Source organism: Telmatherina bonti, assembly GCF_933228915.1.
Source record: "Telmatherina bonti genome assembly, chromosome: 15".
Taxonomy (NCBI): domain Eukaryota; kingdom Metazoa; phylum Chordata; class Actinopteri; order Atheriniformes; family Telmatherinidae; genus Telmatherina; species Telmatherina bonti.
The window spans coordinates 11,200,819-11,219,548 of NC_136613.1; the positions used below are offsets into that span (position 1 = coordinate 11,200,819).

Here is an 18,730-nt window from a genome sequence, read left to right on the forward strand (position 1 = left end):
GAGAAGCATCAAGATGTCTAGCGATAAACTTGTTTTATTTGAAATCAAAGCAGAACCATTTGTTGACTTATTTTTTGTTGTTTATTATCTGGATTTTTAAGTCTGTTCTCTGAATGTGTCGGTGAGTCGGATGCTCTAAATGACAACCAATCAGTAACTTGTGAATGGTTTACAGTGCTTGATCTGGTTTTTATTGCCAACAATATAATTTTGTCTTTCTAATAAGGCTGTGACAATATGCTTTTGTCCGATTTGATTCCGATTTTTTTGGGTGCAGATTTGATTTAAATTGCGATTCTCACAATTCTTCGATATTGCAGATTTTTGTAGACACCCCCCCCCCCCCCCCCAAAAAAAATGTACAAAACTTTTTTTTGCTCGTTATTTTTCTTGATATCAGTTCGGAAAAAACAACACAGTAGCCAGACCATTACTTTGCTGCTGTAATGCCCAAGAAGACAAGTAAAAAGATCAATAAAAACAATAAAAATGACAACAAAAATGTTTTTTTTTTTTCTATTTATTTATTGGAAAAACATGATTTTTTTTTTAACCAAAAAATTAAAATTGTGAAGTAAATTTTCCTGCCCCTATTTTCTAGCTGCAGTTAAACTGCTGACAGGTATTCATTCAGACCAGTAGGTTAATAACTTAGGATTCCAGGCCCAACTACTTCAAAGTTTTGCTTAGCTTATCAGCTGTCGGCCCTTTAGTGTGGGACAGTTTTTAGCAACTTTTGTTTATTATAAATGTCGTTTTGAAAGTTTAGCATGAAAACACATGATGTAATAAACGTCACAGAAGAGATACTTTTCAAAAAGCGGCTGTAGCTCAGGAGGTGATTCCAGGTGATTGTCTGTCACCTGGAAAGTTGGGATATCGATTCCAGACTTCCCCTGACTATGTGCCGAAGTGTCTTTGGGCAAGACGCTGAACCCCAGGTTGCCTCCCAATGTGCCTATCGGGGTATGTAAGTCGCTTTGGATCAAAGCGTCTGCTAAATGACTGTGGAATAAAAATAAAATGGAAAACTTTGAAATAACTTTAGCTGAAGTTAGTTTGGTCTGCAGCAGATCAGTTTGACTGAGTGTGCACACTGTCTTCTGTCTCGTTGCATGCATTCAAATATAAACATTCAAGCTGGTACCATGCAAGCTGGATCTGGCTCTGCTTAGTTTTCCCTTGAGACAGACACGGTCCTGACAGGGTTGTATAAGGATATTCCAAAATGCTGTGTCAGAATCAAGGAGAGGGTTGAGACGCCCTGTTCCGACTGCAAAGAGGGAGGTACACAGGCAGAACTGTTGGAAACAAAGAGTGCTTTTCTCTGTTATAGGAAAAGCAGCTGCAGGCCTGGAAAATACACTTCAAACATTTTGTATCTCTCTCATCACCTTTGTCACACACAATTCATATCTCTGTTCCGCATATTTCAAGAGAAATTAATTGAAGGTTCCATAAGCGTTCTAAGCTCTAAAGGAGAACATGTAACTGTTCTGTAATAGTTCTGTCACTGCAGCACCTGAACAAGATATGGATTTATAGCTTAAGACTGCTTGTATATGTTTTATGTGAAACTTTTGATTAGATATAGGTATATAAACCAAACGGGGATAGAAGCCAATGACAGAACAGCATTTAACATCTATTCACAATGCATTGTTTTCCTGGGATGTCTTGGATCTTAGCATTCATGTGAGTGTTACTTGACATGTACCGCCAGTTTTAAGAATGTTGCAGACTAAACACAGCCTTTCGCGGCTTGTGGCCTCCACCAGCGGGACAGTGTGCCCTTCCACACTGTGAAAACGGCTTGACAACTGTGCAGAGAACCTGACAAGAGTCTAAAGTTGTTTTCCGGGCTTAAAAACTCAGCAGCATAATTTAAATGTTTATTTTTCTTTTTCTTTTCTTTTTTCTTTTTTTCTTTAAAAGATGCCATGGTAGATTAATTTTACATGCAGTATGCTCTGTTCCTGCATTCCTGTATGGCATACCATTCTTTAATGCTCCAGTTGAGTTTGTTTTGAAATGATCATTTTGTAAAAAGAGGAGTGCCAAAAAAGAAAAGAAAAAAATAATTTTTAAAGTGAGGATAAATAATAGTGGAAACATAAAGACAAATGACATCATAAAAAGGGAAATTAAAGGCTTTTTACTTCTCTCTTAGCTAATTTATGTTTTCATTTAGGTTTTGGTTTCAGATAAGTTGTCTGCATTGTAATATCTATTTATCTATCCATCCATACATCCATCCATGCATCCATCCATGCATCCATCCATCCAGCCATGTATGAAAATACAGCTCTACCATCTGTAGTTCACTTAGTGGGCTGCCATGTTATAGTGCTGGGAACCAGTAGGGCAGAGGTGGCCAACTCTGGTCTTTGAGAACCACAATCCTCCAGGTGTTGTAAGTTTCCCTGCTGCAACACATCTGACTCACATCAATCAACTTTTAAGCTCTGCACTAGTCTGCTAATTCCATCTGATGTGCAACATGGAAGAAAAAGCACATTTCTCTGTTTTCAACCTCACTGCACAATCCACTTGTCCCTTTTCAAGTTTTTTTTAATGCTATTTTTGGGGATTTTGTCAATCTCTAAATTATTTGCCTTTTCTAAATTAATTAATTCCTGTTTCTTTCACTTGGCTTTCAGCCCTGTACAAGATGGAGATTTTTATTTAGGTTTTATTTGTACAAATAGTGTTTTTTGCATCCTTGTTGTTTATATTTTATATATATTAAATTTCTTTTAATATATTTTTATTCCTATGTTGTAAACATTTTAATTATTTGCTCACTTGTAATTTTCTGCCCATTTTTTTTTTGGTAATTTTCGCATTCTTCAAATTTATTTTTGTTGTTTGTCTTCACATCTCTGTCAGATGTTTCCCATTTATCTTGAAAATCAACTTAACTGCTATCTTCTGTATTATTTCTATTCACTTTGTTCAGTCGGTCAAATTCATTTAAAAGTTGATAATATCACTATGAAATAATGTTTTAGTTATTATTTACATTTTAATGAGTCAAACCTCAATATGATAATCATAAATGTTGATCAACTGCAACAGAAAAGAGAAATAAAGGGAAAATGAGCAGTACTGTGACCTTTGGCTTACTTGGAGGCCCCTTGTCTCTCTACCCTTCTTCCACAGATAGTGTCCAACGTCCTGATTTTCTCGTGTACCAACATTGTGGGAGTGTGTACTCATTACCCAGCTGAGGGCTCCCAGAGGCAGGCCTTCCAGGAGACCAGGGAATGCATTCAGGCCCGCCTCCACTCTCAGAGGGAAAATCAACAACAGGTGAGCTCTGAAGATGATTTAAGAAGCACATACACCGATCTGCTGGTTTGTGTGGAAGAGCAGCTATGAAACCTGCATCACAGATTTTACATTTTAAATTTAAGCTGGATAACTAATCCATGAAGCTTTTCCGGGTTTCCTGCGCACCAAACAACAGATAATGGAATTTTTTTTCAGTAATCCATATAAATGGATTAAGTAGTTGAAAGATAGTTTAGTATTTTATGAGATGATTTCAATCTGTTTGTGGCATTTTAAGAAGTGTTATAATCTTATCAGAAAAAATAAATGGCCACCAAATACAAGAGAACAGTCAGCATTGCTTTTCTTTTGCAGCAACTGCAAGAAGCCTTTTACAGGAAGCAGGTGTTGCTTCCCATACAGGTGATTCCACCAGGTTATTAAAAGCTCAATATTTATTTTATTAAAAGCTGAATATTTTAACCCTTTAATTCCAAATGTCAATTATTTGATTCATACAATTTCTGAGACCTTTCGCATCACTTTATGGTAAAGGGGTTGCTCAAAACCCTGTTGAACACAATCTGATACTTGTCTGCTGCCCCCTAGTGGATACCTTTTCACTACAACAATTTTAACATATTGCATCTTAATAAATGGTAGAAATGCAAAATCATTTTGTTAATTATTTTCCCAGGTTTTGTTAAGGCTTCATTTAAAAACTTTTTTTTTTTGTGTTGGGCTTGAAAGTGTTAAGTTAGTAAAGCTTAGACATTGATAGCTGCATTCATACACATCTTAATCTTCCATTGATTAATGAGTGCAGTCTGAATAGAAACACTTGAATCAGAAAAGACTGATCTCTTCCAGTCCAATTAGAAATCATGTAAACATGCTGCTGACATAAATAGAAAAGTAACTATGTAATCATTCAAAAGGATCGTTTATTTCCTGTTGACTTAAATGTGTATCCTGTGCAAATGTGTTCTGCTTCAGGGTAGTACTATTTGACAGGATGTATTTCTGAGTGATCCAGAAACCTGATAAGAGATCAATAGATCCTAATTGATCTAAAGGGAAAGTTGGGGACTCAGGATGACTGACGCCAGTAACAAAAATGAGAAAGCAACTGAAGTCAGGCATAAAGATAAAAAGTAAAGTATGCTAAAAGCAGAAATGGCAGTTAGTCTTATTATGTTCATTTTTACTGACATTTTACTGGACATTTTATTATTTAGTGTTTTGCATTTAACTCTCCTTTGTCAGTCTTAACTCCAGTCCAGGGCTAAGCCAAATTTCAGACTCTAATATTCAGCATCATTGGCTCTCAGTGGTGTTCAGACAACAAGTTTTTTTTTTTTTCTTTTGCCAGACTTGCCTCCTGCAATGCTGACAGGTCATATTAGTCGATCTGTTTTGGTCCCCCTGGCTTCCACGAAACCTCCATGCTTTCTTTTCATGATATTGCATACAAAATAAAACAACCACTGATGCTTTTGCTGCAGCTCAACTTGCACTTTCTCTTCAAAGCTGTCCATCATGCATGTTGTAGGTCTGAACTTCCCATGGGTCCCCCTCTCTTGTTGCCTCGTAATTGGTCGCTGGCTCTCGCTGACAGCTTACTTAGTAACTCCTCCCTACCAAGCGAACACCAGCCTCATACATTGTTGTCTGCAACCTTTAATATTTGAATTTTAGGCCCAAAATCATGTGGTGCAATATATGATCTGTTTAGTGGGCTGTACTGGTCGTCTTACACTATCCACCAAACTAAAGGGTTTCTGTGGAGCTCATACTGCTGCTTAATTAGGACAAAATGTAATTTAGATTTTAATATATTTTCTTTTATTGAGTAGAGTCATTTTTTATATATTCAAATAAATTATTGCCCTGTTATATTTGTGGCACATTAGTTGAATAAAACACTGCATATTTAGATTTAAGCAGATTTTTAGTCTTTTCAAGCTGAGAGCGAGTTCTGTAAGCACAAGACAAGGCAGTGATGGGTCCTGGAGTGGGCATAGTGTAGAATAACTGTAAAATCAAACTGTTGAATTCAGAAGACGTCACAAGTGAGTTTTTTTTTTTTCTTTTTGAACAAGATGCTTCAAGGACATCATAGTGCACCAATCCCTTCCAATGAAGCTGTCATTGTGTGTGTGTGTGTGTGTGCGTGTAAGAATTTTTTTTCTCTTTTTTTTTTTTTTTTCTTCTTCCCAATTCTACCATTAAACAGCTCAGAAGAAAAGGAAGTATGGTTGGAGTGGTTAGATGGCAATGCTTTACTAAGCATAACCAGGGGCCGTGTTTGCCTGCATGCACAGATGTCACGTGGCATGTTTGGGAAGAACAGCTTCACTAAAATAATTAGCATTTTTATTTTGCATTTTTATGTTGATTGTCTTTGGTCTGGAAAAAGACGCCAAATACAATGAATAGAAAAGCCAAACACCGTGGAAAAGAAGGCATTCAACTGCACTAGAACATGCATACAAGTCCACCCTGTCCGTCATCTGTCAGCCACCTTTCAGCAGCCACAGCAGAAACTAAGTCTTAACAATTCATTCCTTATTTTAGCATTTTGACATCACCAAACATTTCATAGTTGTAGGTTTCAAGCTTAAAGTGAAGCTCCACTAAGTGAGAATAGCTGCTTTCCTCCGTGGGTAAAACACAGCAGTATACTGTTCAAGAGGAAAAAGTTCAATGTCCATATTTTAAACACAACATGAGTATTTTCCACTTTAAGAGGTTACCTCACCTCCCACAGGAAAGCTGCATGAAAGCTGATTTTATGTTGTTTTTAAACAGTTCTTTAATAATTTTCATTGAATTTTTAGGCTTAATCTATGGGTGCTGTAAACACAACAGGTTGATTTTTATTTTTCATCATATTACTCAGGTTTAGACAACTTCTGTCTCCAACTCTTAACTCACATAATCTCATAATAAACTTGCTTTCTTGCTCTTTTTGCTGCAGGAGCGTCTCCTCCTCTCGGTACTTCCTCGCCATGTTGCCATGGAAATGAAAGCTGACATAAACGCCAAGCAAGAGGACATGATGTTTCATAAGATCTACATCCAAAAGCATGACAACGTCAGGTAACATCACAGGCTGTGGGATGATGAGGGGAGACAGACTGATCTGTGTAAATAAGGGATTTCGGCTCCTTTGAAGCAACTTGTTCCCGCTGGGAAAAAAAGGAAAAGAAAACAAGACACCTTTATACATTTACTCTGAATATTTTTCCCAAGAGTTAAAATGGATCATTTCAATAGAAATAAAAAAATTTTTTTGACGTGAACTACAACATTAGAGCTGTTTTTAATAACTTGATTATTCAGACAGATTTAAATGATGTTTATGGTCAAACTGGAAGTATGGCCATGCTTTAATGATAAAGATTAAATTATTTATGTACCAGATTATGATGATAATCCAGTTTATGACAGAATTTACTAAGTCTATAATGAAATATCTGTGATAGTTTTTTTTTGTCAAAATAACAGAAAGTAACATCATTGTGGCATGAGAAACCACAGACAACATGCCAAATGGCCAGAAAATACTTTAGATTTATACTCAAATACATCCATTTGTCTCATCTCTGGACAGTTTGTAGGCTACCAAACTTCTTTTAGCCACAGTTTTGTTGAGTTATGAGCTGAATTGGTCCAAGATGTAAAAATGGCCGCTGGCCGTTTCATATCATTATCCAGGACTTGTGTTGTAATTCCTTCATTGTGCTCTATAAGCTTTGGACTTTCCTGCCAGTCCACTCCTCTGTGTTTTGTTTGTTTTTCTTATTTTACTTTAGTGTTTTGTTTTTTTCTGTCTCTAATGGTTGCTTGACTTGTAATTGATTTGGGTGTGGAATTTCTACCTTTTAACTTGTACAGTATTTTACAATGTCCATTCACATATTGGGGGTCCAAAACAGTGTGCCAGGGTTCTGTGTTTTCAGAGTTTTTAAGTTTATACTGGCTGTAGATGCCCAAATATTTGCTCTTTGTAAGAGTAAAAAAATGTTCAGAATTCCACCACATTTCCTCTGTTGCTTAAAGATCAATCAATCAAAACTTTACTTATAGAGCACTTTCCCATACCACAGCATAACCAAAATGCTGTACAGGTAAATAAAATAAATCAACATTCATAGCATAAAACAACAGTTAAATAGACAATATAAGACACAAAAGGCCTCGTGGTCCTGCTTTCTAGAGTTGAAAACCAGTGTGAATACATGAGTTTTTAAAAGAGACGTAAAGTCACAGTCTGAAGAGATCACACAGTCTGCTAAGGTTTTAAGGTCAGATTTTAATCTCAATTACGATCTGGGTTTTCAACGATCATGAAAATTAAAGGGTGTGATTTCTTTTTTCTCTTTACAGTTTGGTGAAAACTCCTCCCACAGTCGCTTCGGTTTCATAAAGCCACTGTTTCCAGCTTGGCGACTTTTCTCACTAAATCTGGCGACTTTCAAAATGCCCTTGGCAACTTTTTTTTTTTTTTTTCTTTAAAAGCGACTAGCGACAAATCTAGCAATCTAGCAACTTTTACTGGAGTTATTAAAGAATTTTGTGGTGTTTTGGCGACTGACTTGAAGGCACATATTGTTCTGCAGTTGCTGTAAGGAAGGAGCAGTGGGAGCCTCTCCCGTCCTAAAGCACTCCCAGGCGGCCAGTCTCAGTCGGCTCCGGCTGCAGGTCAATGTAGAATAACTGCAGTAGGTTGTGGAAGTTCACCTAAACATAGTTTATACCACGGTCAATGCACATGTAGTTCGGTGAGTTAAATCACTGTAATATCCTTCCATCACAGGGCGTCACCGTAACGTGTGAATCTTTTAACAGGTGAATGAGAGAAACGCGGTGTAGCTTGACAGCAGTTGTTTGTCATAAAAAGTACATGCAGGCCAACATGAAATAGTTCCTATATGTCAGCATATTTAGCATATGTTGTAAAAAATTTAATACAAATTTGTTATAAAATGGACCATGGTAAAAGCGGATTAAACAACTCGAATCAATGCATTAAATGGTTATAATGCACAGCGCGGAGTCGAGAACACCTCGGCGTGCAGCGTTGTTTAAACTTTACTTATATTTATTCAGTTTATATCAGTATTTGCACTTTGCCAAGACAAAGCTACATGTTATTTGTTTGTTTTCTAAAATTTGTTGAATCCTAAAGACATTGTTTAAAAGCCACGGTTTAATATTAAATAAATTCATGTTGTTGAAGATAATGGATAATTATGTTAAATCAATGTGATTAATGACTAATGACTTCCTAATCTTAGTCCATAATGTTTAATTTGGCCTTGACCCAACCTTTGCAGCTAAAATGGCTTCAATTCCTCTGGGAAGGCTTTCCACAATCTGTAGGAGTATGTTTATGGAAACTTTGGACCATTTTTTTCCAGAAGCATATTTGTTAGTTCAGACACCAATGCCTGATAGGAAGGCTTGACAGTCACAGACTCTCTAATTTATCCTAAAAGTGTCCTATCAGCTTAAGGTCAGAGCTTCAGAAGGTCAGTCATGTTCCTCCACATCAAACTTACTAATGGATGTAACTGGACAGCCTAAATTCAACGATATGGAGTGGAGTGTCCCAATACTTTTGACTATATAGTGTGTGTTTAGAGAATTTCTTGAATTCTTCTCCACATGGAGTGAAATAAATTCGCAACCGACACCATATTAACAATTGTGTCGCAGTAGAATTGTTAAATAAATGACAAAATAATCCAGGTTAATCCTGACCGATGCAGCCCACCCACAGACAGTGGCAGAAGAGGAGGGAGAGAAGTGCATGGGTTGCCATGACAACGTGTGCTGCTCAGTATTTTCCCAGAATATTTTTCATTTTTCTCTTCTTACATTGTCTATGTTGTGTGATTTCATTCATATTGCAACATAAAAAAAATAGTATATTCTTAAAAAAAAAAAAAAAAAAAAAGATTAATAGAAATACTGACGTGATGATTGATGTTTTCTTTACATATGTGTCTGAAAGCTTAAAAGGGGCTAGCAGCACATTCACAAAGCAGCTTGCACACACCATTATTATAACTTAAGACTGACTGAATTTTGTCTTTTACAAGTCAAGGACGTAGAAATACTGATTTAAAGTGGCAGATAAGTGGCCATTGTTCTCTTTTCAATGTTTTTTTTTTTTTTTCTTTTCTTTTGGCAGATTACTTGTGATTACTGTTCAGGGCTGCAATGAATATCTTAAAAATATTCAGTTTTTAAATCCTTGCAGAAGAACATTTCATAATGCCGAGCTCTGAAGTCACAGTATGTCAACCCGTAACTCACTGTTGACGTATGAGAATCAGTTTTTATAGAAGAGATTGAAAGGTGCGTGGGAGCAAGGAAACATCCGGAACAGGGGTGCCCAGGCCTGGTCCTTGAGCTTTACCTTCTCTGTGCAGATGCAGCCACATCCCCTCTCCAACACACCTGAATCTTATGGTGTGCTTTCATGTCACAGCATTCAGTTCTGCAGCGACCTGGTATCAAGCCATTCATTTGATTCAGGTGTGTTGGAGGAGAGTTGCATCTAGAATATGCAGAATAGTATATAGGTATTACTAATATACCGGGTTGCTACTGTTGTATTGCTATGAATTAATATAGTTGTTTTTGATATTGTATTGCTCATCTCTGGGGTTAGATTACATAAAATATTATGCTTCTACCCACTCCTTTTGAACGTTTTGTCATCCTTTATTTCTGTTTTTTTTCTCTTGTTTTTGTTTATAGATTTCGTTATGTTCAAATAAACTTTTTCAATCAATCAATCAATAGTAGAACCTGTATGACGGTGGCCTTTGATAACTGATATCGGACACCCCGGATTTATCCAGAGGGAGAAAATTACAAATGAGGTGCAAGTGTGGCAATCGGAAACTGTAGACCAGGGCTGCGTCCAAATGTCCACACTGTTCCCTACATAGTGCTCACACCAGGGGCCACTCTGGGTGTCTGAATGTCCAGAGAGAAAAACACAGTGCACTCAAAATGACATGCATCCTGAAAAGTAGCGAGCATCAGTGGTCCCTATAGGGGTCAATATTGAACACAATGCAACGCAGGCAGGAGTTCAAAGTGGTGAAAGTGACACGAACGTCAAAAAAGACAAAAAACTATAGCCCATTAATTTTGTATCATTGTTTATTAAATAAAATACAATATAAGTTAATAAAATATTTTCACGAGTTTGGATTGGATTTGGGATGACGCGTTGTGGTTGCTGTGGTGACTGCTGATTGTCACGTGATCTGCAACTAGGAGGAAATAACCAGCCTCGTGTCCGAATCGCCAACAGAGCGAGTGGACTATATAGGCTAGTGTGCTATATAGTGTAGTTCTATGTTTTAAATGGGGGGGTTAGCGACTAGAGTGGACTTTCGGACACACTAGTCCCAGGTGTGTCATGAACAGAAAGTAAACAACTAAATTCACAAAGCTAAATTACTCGACTTGAACCAATAAACACAAACACAAACCCTAACTTCAACACACCCAACTCAAATTAAAGCTGGGGTAGGTAATCTTGCTAAGAGACCTTTTTTTTTTTTTTCCCCACTCTGGGTGAAGTGGTTCCTCGTCCTGATAGTAGTCAATACAGTTAGACCCCTCAGTTTACTGAAAAACTGTAAAAACTCTGACCAATACAAACGTTTGGACCGAAATGGAGTTGTTAATTTCTTATATTTCATAAGCTCCTTCTCCCGGCTCCCCTCCTCCCCCTCCTGCAGCGCATACCTGATAGCCACACCCTGCATATGAATAGCGTGTTAGGATGAAAATACAAAGTAGTAAAGAAGAAAGTCAGAAGGCCAACATGGCTGAGAAAATGCAGGAAAGATTTCCCCGACCCGGCTCGGTTTATTTGCCTCCTCCCGCTAAACAGCCGAGAAAGAGAAAATCATTGGTGGAAAAAGCTGCGAATAAAAAAGCCTTGGATCGTGACAGGAGCAACACCAGAGGGGGAGGAGCCAAGATAAGATGCCATTTTCGCAACTTGCTAGCTCCCAGGAAAGCACCTGAAGCCTGTCTAATAATGGCCCTCAAGAACCAACGTTTAGATCACTGATTTATTTTGGTGATGCTGATGTTCGTCACAGAACAGATTTGAGAGCAAACAACACCATCAATCAGCTTTTGAGACACATCTGTAATCCGAAGTTCTTTTGTTTGATTTTTTTTCCCCCTCTCTGTTGTTCAAACTCTATTATTCTTGATAAGAATCTTCCATCCTACAAATCTCTCTGCATAACTGCCTTTTTTCTGTTGCACTGACTGCAATAATCTAGTACATCAGGGATATCAAATCACTTCATTGAGGCACGAAGAAACCAGTTTTGTTCCAATATTTATCTGATAGTTCTTTGCCTTAATCACTTAAAATTGCTGCTCTGTTGGTTATGGAACCAGTAATGGTCAAATCTGCTTTTTATAGCCTAATGTAGGACATCAAAAATCCGCCTCCAGCTTTGATTTAGTCATTGTTCACATTACAGATGTGTTTCTTTTGGCTTGGGTTTCCTGTACATATGGAATACATCACACAACTGATGGGTATTGAACATGAATTGACTTCTTTATCTTTCCCCAAATCTGAATTTTGACATCTGCTCAATTCTTTGACAAGGCTTGGCCTGATAGTTTGCAGACAGCGGATGTAGTTTGATTTGGGCATTTGTTCAGTGTCTTGCATGCTCTAGAGTTCTCCAGGGCCCTTGCAGATTTAATGATGCAGTGTTGAGTCATAGCTCGCTTTACTTTTTATTGTATGATGTGGTTTTTTCCTCTACTAACTGTGAACCCAGATCATTACAGTTAGCTTATAACATGCAGATTAATTAAACACTGTGTAACCCCAGAGGACAGATGTGGTTGGAGGATTGTGGTTAGGTTTAGCACCACCTTCTGGAGTAAGAAAACATTTAAAACCAATATGCTTTTTATGACTGATATGGTGAAGACATTAATGTATAATTCCACACCATATGGTTCTACCTCGTCTGAGTTTCTAGGAAATTAATATATGTCAATGTAAGATCCTCTATTGTGATGAAAAGCAGACTGTGAGTGTGTTTGGTGCAATAGCCTGAGTGTAAAACTGGCCTATCACTGTCACAGTCAGGTGGAAGAGCAAAAAAGAAACCGTGCATAATAAGTGCTATTGAAGTCCTTTATCACTTTGATGTGTTTCTTTGAAACCTCCCGGGTTAGAGCATCAAGTCACGTACTTCGGCTCCCAAACACAAAAGCCTTTTCATTACTATTACTGTGATTCCTATTGGGACACATCTTTTTCTTTTTTCTTTTTTTTTTATTGCATAAGTTTAAGAGTTCAGTTGTTTTGAGTCTGAATAAAGATTAAAAAAAATAAATAAATAAAAAAAAAAGGCAAAACATGTCGAGAGCATGTGACAGAAGTTGGCGTGTCTGAAACAAATGTTGGTGAGCTATTTTTGTTAATGAAGTATTAAGCTTTAAGAAACCCTTTGTGGCTCCTTGTAACACATTTGCTATGTTTACATGGGAGTTTTAATTCCTGTTTGATCCTGAATAAAAGTTAATTCTGCTTTAAACTGATGAAAAACAACAATGTAAACACTTAATTCCTAATGAAAATTTCTATTGAGAATAAGTTAAGTTAATTCTGGTCGTTATGTGCATGCTAGTTACCTTGTCCTGTCCTGATGACGCATGTTGTTTTGCCTCCCGTGTCCGGTGGTCTATCTTTCTTCTCCTCCTTACTTGCTGCAAAAAGTGAAGCAGTATGCTCGTGTTGAGCTGGGGCTTCAAAATTATAATAAAAATAGTGGCGAATCTGGTACTTATTATATAGTTTTTACAAGTTACGACTGAAAAGACGAGAAGCAGGGAGCCAACTTTGTTTATTTCTGTTATACGTCATATGTCACGTGCACCCTCTGCCCAATCAGAACCCTTCTTAACCCGCCGCTCTAAAGAGAAAATTAAGTAAGGACGTGTTTCATGTAAACGTTTATTCGGAATTATAATTTTCATGTGAACTCGTAGGAGAATATGTTAATTCCGAATTATTTAATTCCGAATGATTAATTCCGAATTAAAAAGCATCATGTAACCGTAGCCATTGTTAATTGCACATTGGTTTTCTGATTATAAGCAATAAATTACATCCAGCAAAGAAAAGATAAGGAAAGTTAAGGCTTTGATTCTGTTTTGAAGGTTTAATGCGACTCATTGGGAGCATGAAGCACATTAGCAGCATCCGCTGAGCTTGGCTGCGATCTGTCTGTGGTCATGCGTGCACTGGGAATGCTGAGCTACAGTAACCATGTGTGACTGGGCTTGTTGGGGAGCATTCAGCAGCTTTGGGTAATTGGGGCTCTGCTGAGAGGCTGGGAAACAACAGGAAGAGAAGTGACAGCGCCCACTGCTACCACTAAAGTGCGAGAGGGTAACTGGAGGAGAGGTGTGGAGGGAGCTGCGTTCGGGTTGAAGCTAGCTGCATCTGTAGATTTGCATCAGACATGTGCCTGTCCACAGTTCTTAATTTAGGAATTTTGGCCAGCCCAAAACAGAGGTGACAAAATCAGTTAATGAACCATGGAAGGTATGTAATTATGTCCTCTGATCTAACACAGAGGTACAAATTGTTTGTGATAGTTGAGGGTACACATTTGTACCAATTCAGACCAAACCACAGTTATTTAACTCTGATGCTAGCACACTGAATGAGTCATCTGGATGGTGCATGGAGGGAAAAAAACATATCTGCAGGTTAAATTCACATCAAATCATGGTGCCTTTGGTTTGACCTTACATAATATAATTAACTGATAGGTTTTTATGGAAGAACAGCTGGTTCCCAGGGGCATGAGTGGCTCAGGAAGAAGAGATTGAAAGATCGCCAGTTCATTCTCGAGTTTCTGTAGTCTTTATGTCAAAGGGTCTTTGGGAATATTGCTGAACTAATGTGCTCTGTGTAGGGCAGAGAAGGTTTATCACATTGGCTAAAACGCTACAGTGAAGGTGTTTTTCGTCATAATATTTGGGACATGACTTAAGTATTTTTATTATAAACTGGTAAATGAATTATAAGTTGCAGTTCTTCATAAATCCATTTTAACTCTACATACAAGATGTCAAAAAAGAAAAAAAAGATGTCACTAACCAACCAACCTTTTTTCTTAAGGTTTTCAATTACTAAACATAGCCAACTCAAATAAATGATACAAGATAATATTAGGTGTTGATGCAATCCAATGAGTCGTAAGGAAAAGTCGAGTAGTCCTTGCATCCCCTCAAATCCATAAAATTTACATCAGACATTTCAGAATCCTGACAAAGATTTACTTAGTGTCTTGCATCACCAGATTCTGATGTTTTCTGAGCTACTTTAAAATGTCATTGTATAAAGGTAGAAATATTTCTGAGTCCATTAGAAAAAGAGATCACAAGCTTAATATGGCATAATAAGTCAATGATTAGCAGGACTTGAATTCAGCTAACTCATCCCAGCAGACTGATGCAAAAAATACTAATTTCACCACAAGGTTGCAACACGTTGCTTAAGTGGCAAGCTGTTGGTTTAGAAGAAAGATTGCTTAAATGGAATATATATTTAAGGCACTATTCCACAGGCTGCTGATACTGGACTTAAATGTGTCTACCATACAATATCTTCATTGCCAAGCCTTCATGAAACATGTATTAAGAAGGAAAATAATTCAGAAATCATTGATGGGGTGGCCAAGATGCACAGAAACAAAAGAAACCAGACCAACTCAGAATGGGCCATAGGATCTGGTTTCCTGTCTTTATCCTCAGTAAAAACTAAACACAATAAAAACGTGTTCTAACTTTGTCTCTTGAAAAGTTCTGCGTCTCATTCTGAAGGTGTCATCCCTTCTAAAAAAAGAAAAGAGTTACAAGCTGATAGGCTGTAGTTGGAGAGTGGTTAAATCCACACGAGTGTTTTTGACCAAGCCACCCATCCAGAGCATTGTTAGGCTTGTTGCCACCTGTGAGTCGCCTAACTGCTTCACCAACATGTGATGTGTTTTGGTCACAGCATTTAAGGTGTTAACTGGTTTCAAAATTGCCTGAGAAGGTGAGTCGAGGCTGCACAGTAGGTGTTGGATTGATGAAACCAGAGGTGACCTCCTCTGTTTGATGTTGGCCTCTTCATTCATATCATCCACAGGATGGTTGTTATGATTCATCAATAAACTGACATAATAAACGGGGCTGGAAAAAGATGCTAAGATGGTTGTTCCCTGACAGCTGAAAAAAAAAAGTGAATGATTTTAACATGTAGTTCAAGAAGACTTGCTCAGACTTACATGAATACACTAGACCATGAGAATCTCACACACAAGATTTTAACATGCAGAATGGAACATGGCAGCCGCTGACCAATCACATTTCTTTCCCAAAGTTACTGTACCAACCAAAAGTGTAATCTAGTCCAAATGAGTTCTGTTATCACCACAACACAGATGGTCACTCAGAGTGGTCCCTATTATTCCCCACTTCTTAAACATTGTGGCATCCCGTTTGTGTTTATCCTGTGAAGTCATGTCCTGTGGCTTCGGGAATGAGGCCAAACGGAGTGTTGACTATTAGATTATGCAAGAAGGGTTCTGGTGTGGATGTTTGATGCCGCTGGATTGCCCTTTAAATGCACAAGAATTATTCTCAACCAGTGAATGTAGCTGCCGTCGCTGGTATGTAGGCCAGCAACGCTCGGAAGAAAGCACATTACATAAATTAGAGGAGCTGACCTTCACTGCCTTTGTTCTGTGTTCTGACTGAAGCATGAACAGGAACTGAACCTAAACAGCATGCACACACGGTTTCACGAGCTGCTAACGCGCAGTTGACGTTGCACGTGTGTTATGATACATAAATCCTAGCCTGTAAATGTCATCAAGGAGCACATAGCAACACACGTACATGTTGCACCAAGATGCCTTGTTTGCAAACAAAAGTAGGTGTTTCACGCTTAAGTACTCACTGCATGACATCTTTTGGTGAAGAATCTAGGGAGTTGATAAGAAAAAAGGCTGAGTGTCTGAGTCCCCAGCTGAGCTGCAGGGTTAACAGCCAGGGGCAGATAAATGGATGGCAGCTAGCCCAAGGCTGTTCTGGTGCCAGACTAGAGGCCATTGCAGGGTCAGGCAATGCCAGCAAAGTGCAGCTCTGGTTCAGCAGAGAGGTGACCCAGAGCAGATTTTTCTGCTGTGACTCTGCAAGCTGGGAAAGGGAGCTGGATAAGTTTATTTTCTTTTTAAATGATGCTTTCAGGTGTAGCTGTTGGGTTAACCTAAGCTCTCCTGTCTCTCAATAAGTCTATGATATGTAGAGGAATGTTTTGAATTTTATTCCTTATTTTAAGCCGCAACCCGTGAAAATAGCAGGAAAAGTCAAATCTTTTCAATATAATGTCTTTATTTGACCCTTTCACCAGAACAATTAATAACATTGTTCTGGGATATTTAGTATTTATTACCATGTGATATGTCAGATTTATTAAAGTGTAATCTTCTGCTTCCTGGTATCTGTCACGGGCCAGAAGACATGTATCAGATTGTCCTCAACAGGATTTTTGAACAAAGATTTTACAATAAAGTGATGCAGAAACTAGGGGTGGGAAAACCTAATCGAAAAACTGAAAATCAGGATTTTTTTGCTTCACAATTTTAAAATCGATTTGTTAAAAAACTCTTTTCTTTTATTTTCTCAAATAAATAAACAAAATCCATTACAAAATTGTTGTCATTTTTATCTTTATTGATCTTTTTACCAGTCATCTAGGGCGTTATAGCAGCAAAATGATGGTCTGGCTACTGTGTTGTTTTTTCCTAATTGAAGTCAAGAAAAATGACGAGCAAAAACAACAATTTACAAACAATTTACCTATAAATAACTGGAATGTTGTTGCATCAAAGGCTATAACCGTGCCTCACACTCTGGCAGTGTGTGTTATGCGAAAGAGAAATATTTAATACGACAGAGAACGGTTATGGATGGGGCTTATATAAATTAGCTTTGCAGTGTAGTACTGTAGAAAGGTTCTCTTAAATGCAATTTCTATTTCTTTCTATTAACCATTAATACAACGCAGCGACCGTAACGGGGTATTTAGCATTTGCTGGTTTTCAAGTCAATGTTCTGAATCGTCTGTCTTCATTTGCTAAATAACTGCACTGTTCAGATCAAACCGCAAACTGCAATTTAAATCGAATCGGCACCCAAAAAAATCGGAATCCAATCGAATCGGGACAAAAGCATATCGTCACAGCCCTAGCAGAAACTGTATGTGCTAAATATGTAACATTAGTCTCTATAAGGTTAAAGGTTTGTTTAAAATCTAAAGCTCTGTTTGCATAAAATCTGTTTTATGGGACTGCTATAATATATTTGAATTAATTTAAGATATTCTGTTAAAAACTTGTTTACCACAAGTTCTGCTTCTGAAAACATTTAAGGATTGTTGTTTGGTTGCCAGAAAGAAAAATAAAGGTTCAGAAAAATGGTTTAATAAAAACATGTCAAATTTTATTCCTGTTTTGTTTTCCTAACATTCTCAGGACATATTTAACAGGGTTTACCAACTGCGGTTCTCAGGGGCAACTCTTCTGCAGGTTATAGAGCAGGGGTGCCCTGCTTTACTCCTTGAGGGCCACAATCCTGCAGGTTTTCCATGTATCCCAGTTCTCACACACCTGACTTAAACTAATCAGTCATTGTGTAGGACTTTGTCTGTTGGATCCATTTAATGGAATCCAGGTGTGTTTGAACAGAGAAACATAACAAACCTGCAGGACGGCGGTCCTCAAGGACTAACTTTGGGCACTCCTTCTTGCTGCCTCATTAATGGGTCCTACTGCAGAATTGAACAACAAGCTGCTGGATTCATTTAATTTAAGTCAGGTGTGTTGGAGCAGGAATGCATCTAAAGCATGGAGGACAGAAGCTGAAGTTTCTGCTCTATAATGCAGTTGCAGTGAAAGTCATTTAACCCTCACTGCAAATTAGGCTTATTGACAAAATTTACAAACTAGCAGCTGTTTTCATTAAACAAATCAAACAAGAACCATTTAAATAACTCAACACAACTTATGTCATAAGCGGTTTCGCCAAATTCAACAGACATTTGAAGACCACTGCAGTCTTTAAAAAAACAAATGCAGCTCCCGAATGTGGATGAAAGTGGAGAGGTGTGGGGAAACTTCATCCACTAATTCGTATTCTAAACCTGCAGTAAAGATCATAAATCATAGAAAGATGCCGTGCAATCCTACTAATACATGCAAAAACTTCTCACATCAAACTTTTCTTTGCGGTGATGGCATATTTCAGTTGATCACTTTCCAGAAATGACCAATGACTTCTTTTCCTGTTTGCAGTTAAGCGACAGCATCAATGAATGTAAGAG

At 37.8% G+C, this 18,730-nt stretch overlaps 1 protein-coding gene across 1 annotated transcript in view; it reads left to right on the forward strand.

Moving 5' to 3' along the window:
- adcy5 (adenylate cyclase 5) overlaps positions 1–18,730 on the forward strand; it is a gene marked incomplete at both ends in the record, with an annotated part of 103,065 nt that overhangs the window by 41,537 nt on the left and 42,798 nt on the right. Inside the window, 2 exons of the mRNA XM_079254480.1 lie at positions 3,163–3,312; positions 6,254–6,375. Of these exons, the coding sequence (XP_079110606.1) occupies positions 3,163–3,312; positions 6,254–6,375 (272 nt within the window). The remainder of the gene's footprint in view (positions 1–3,162; positions 3,313–6,253; positions 6,376–18,730) is intronic.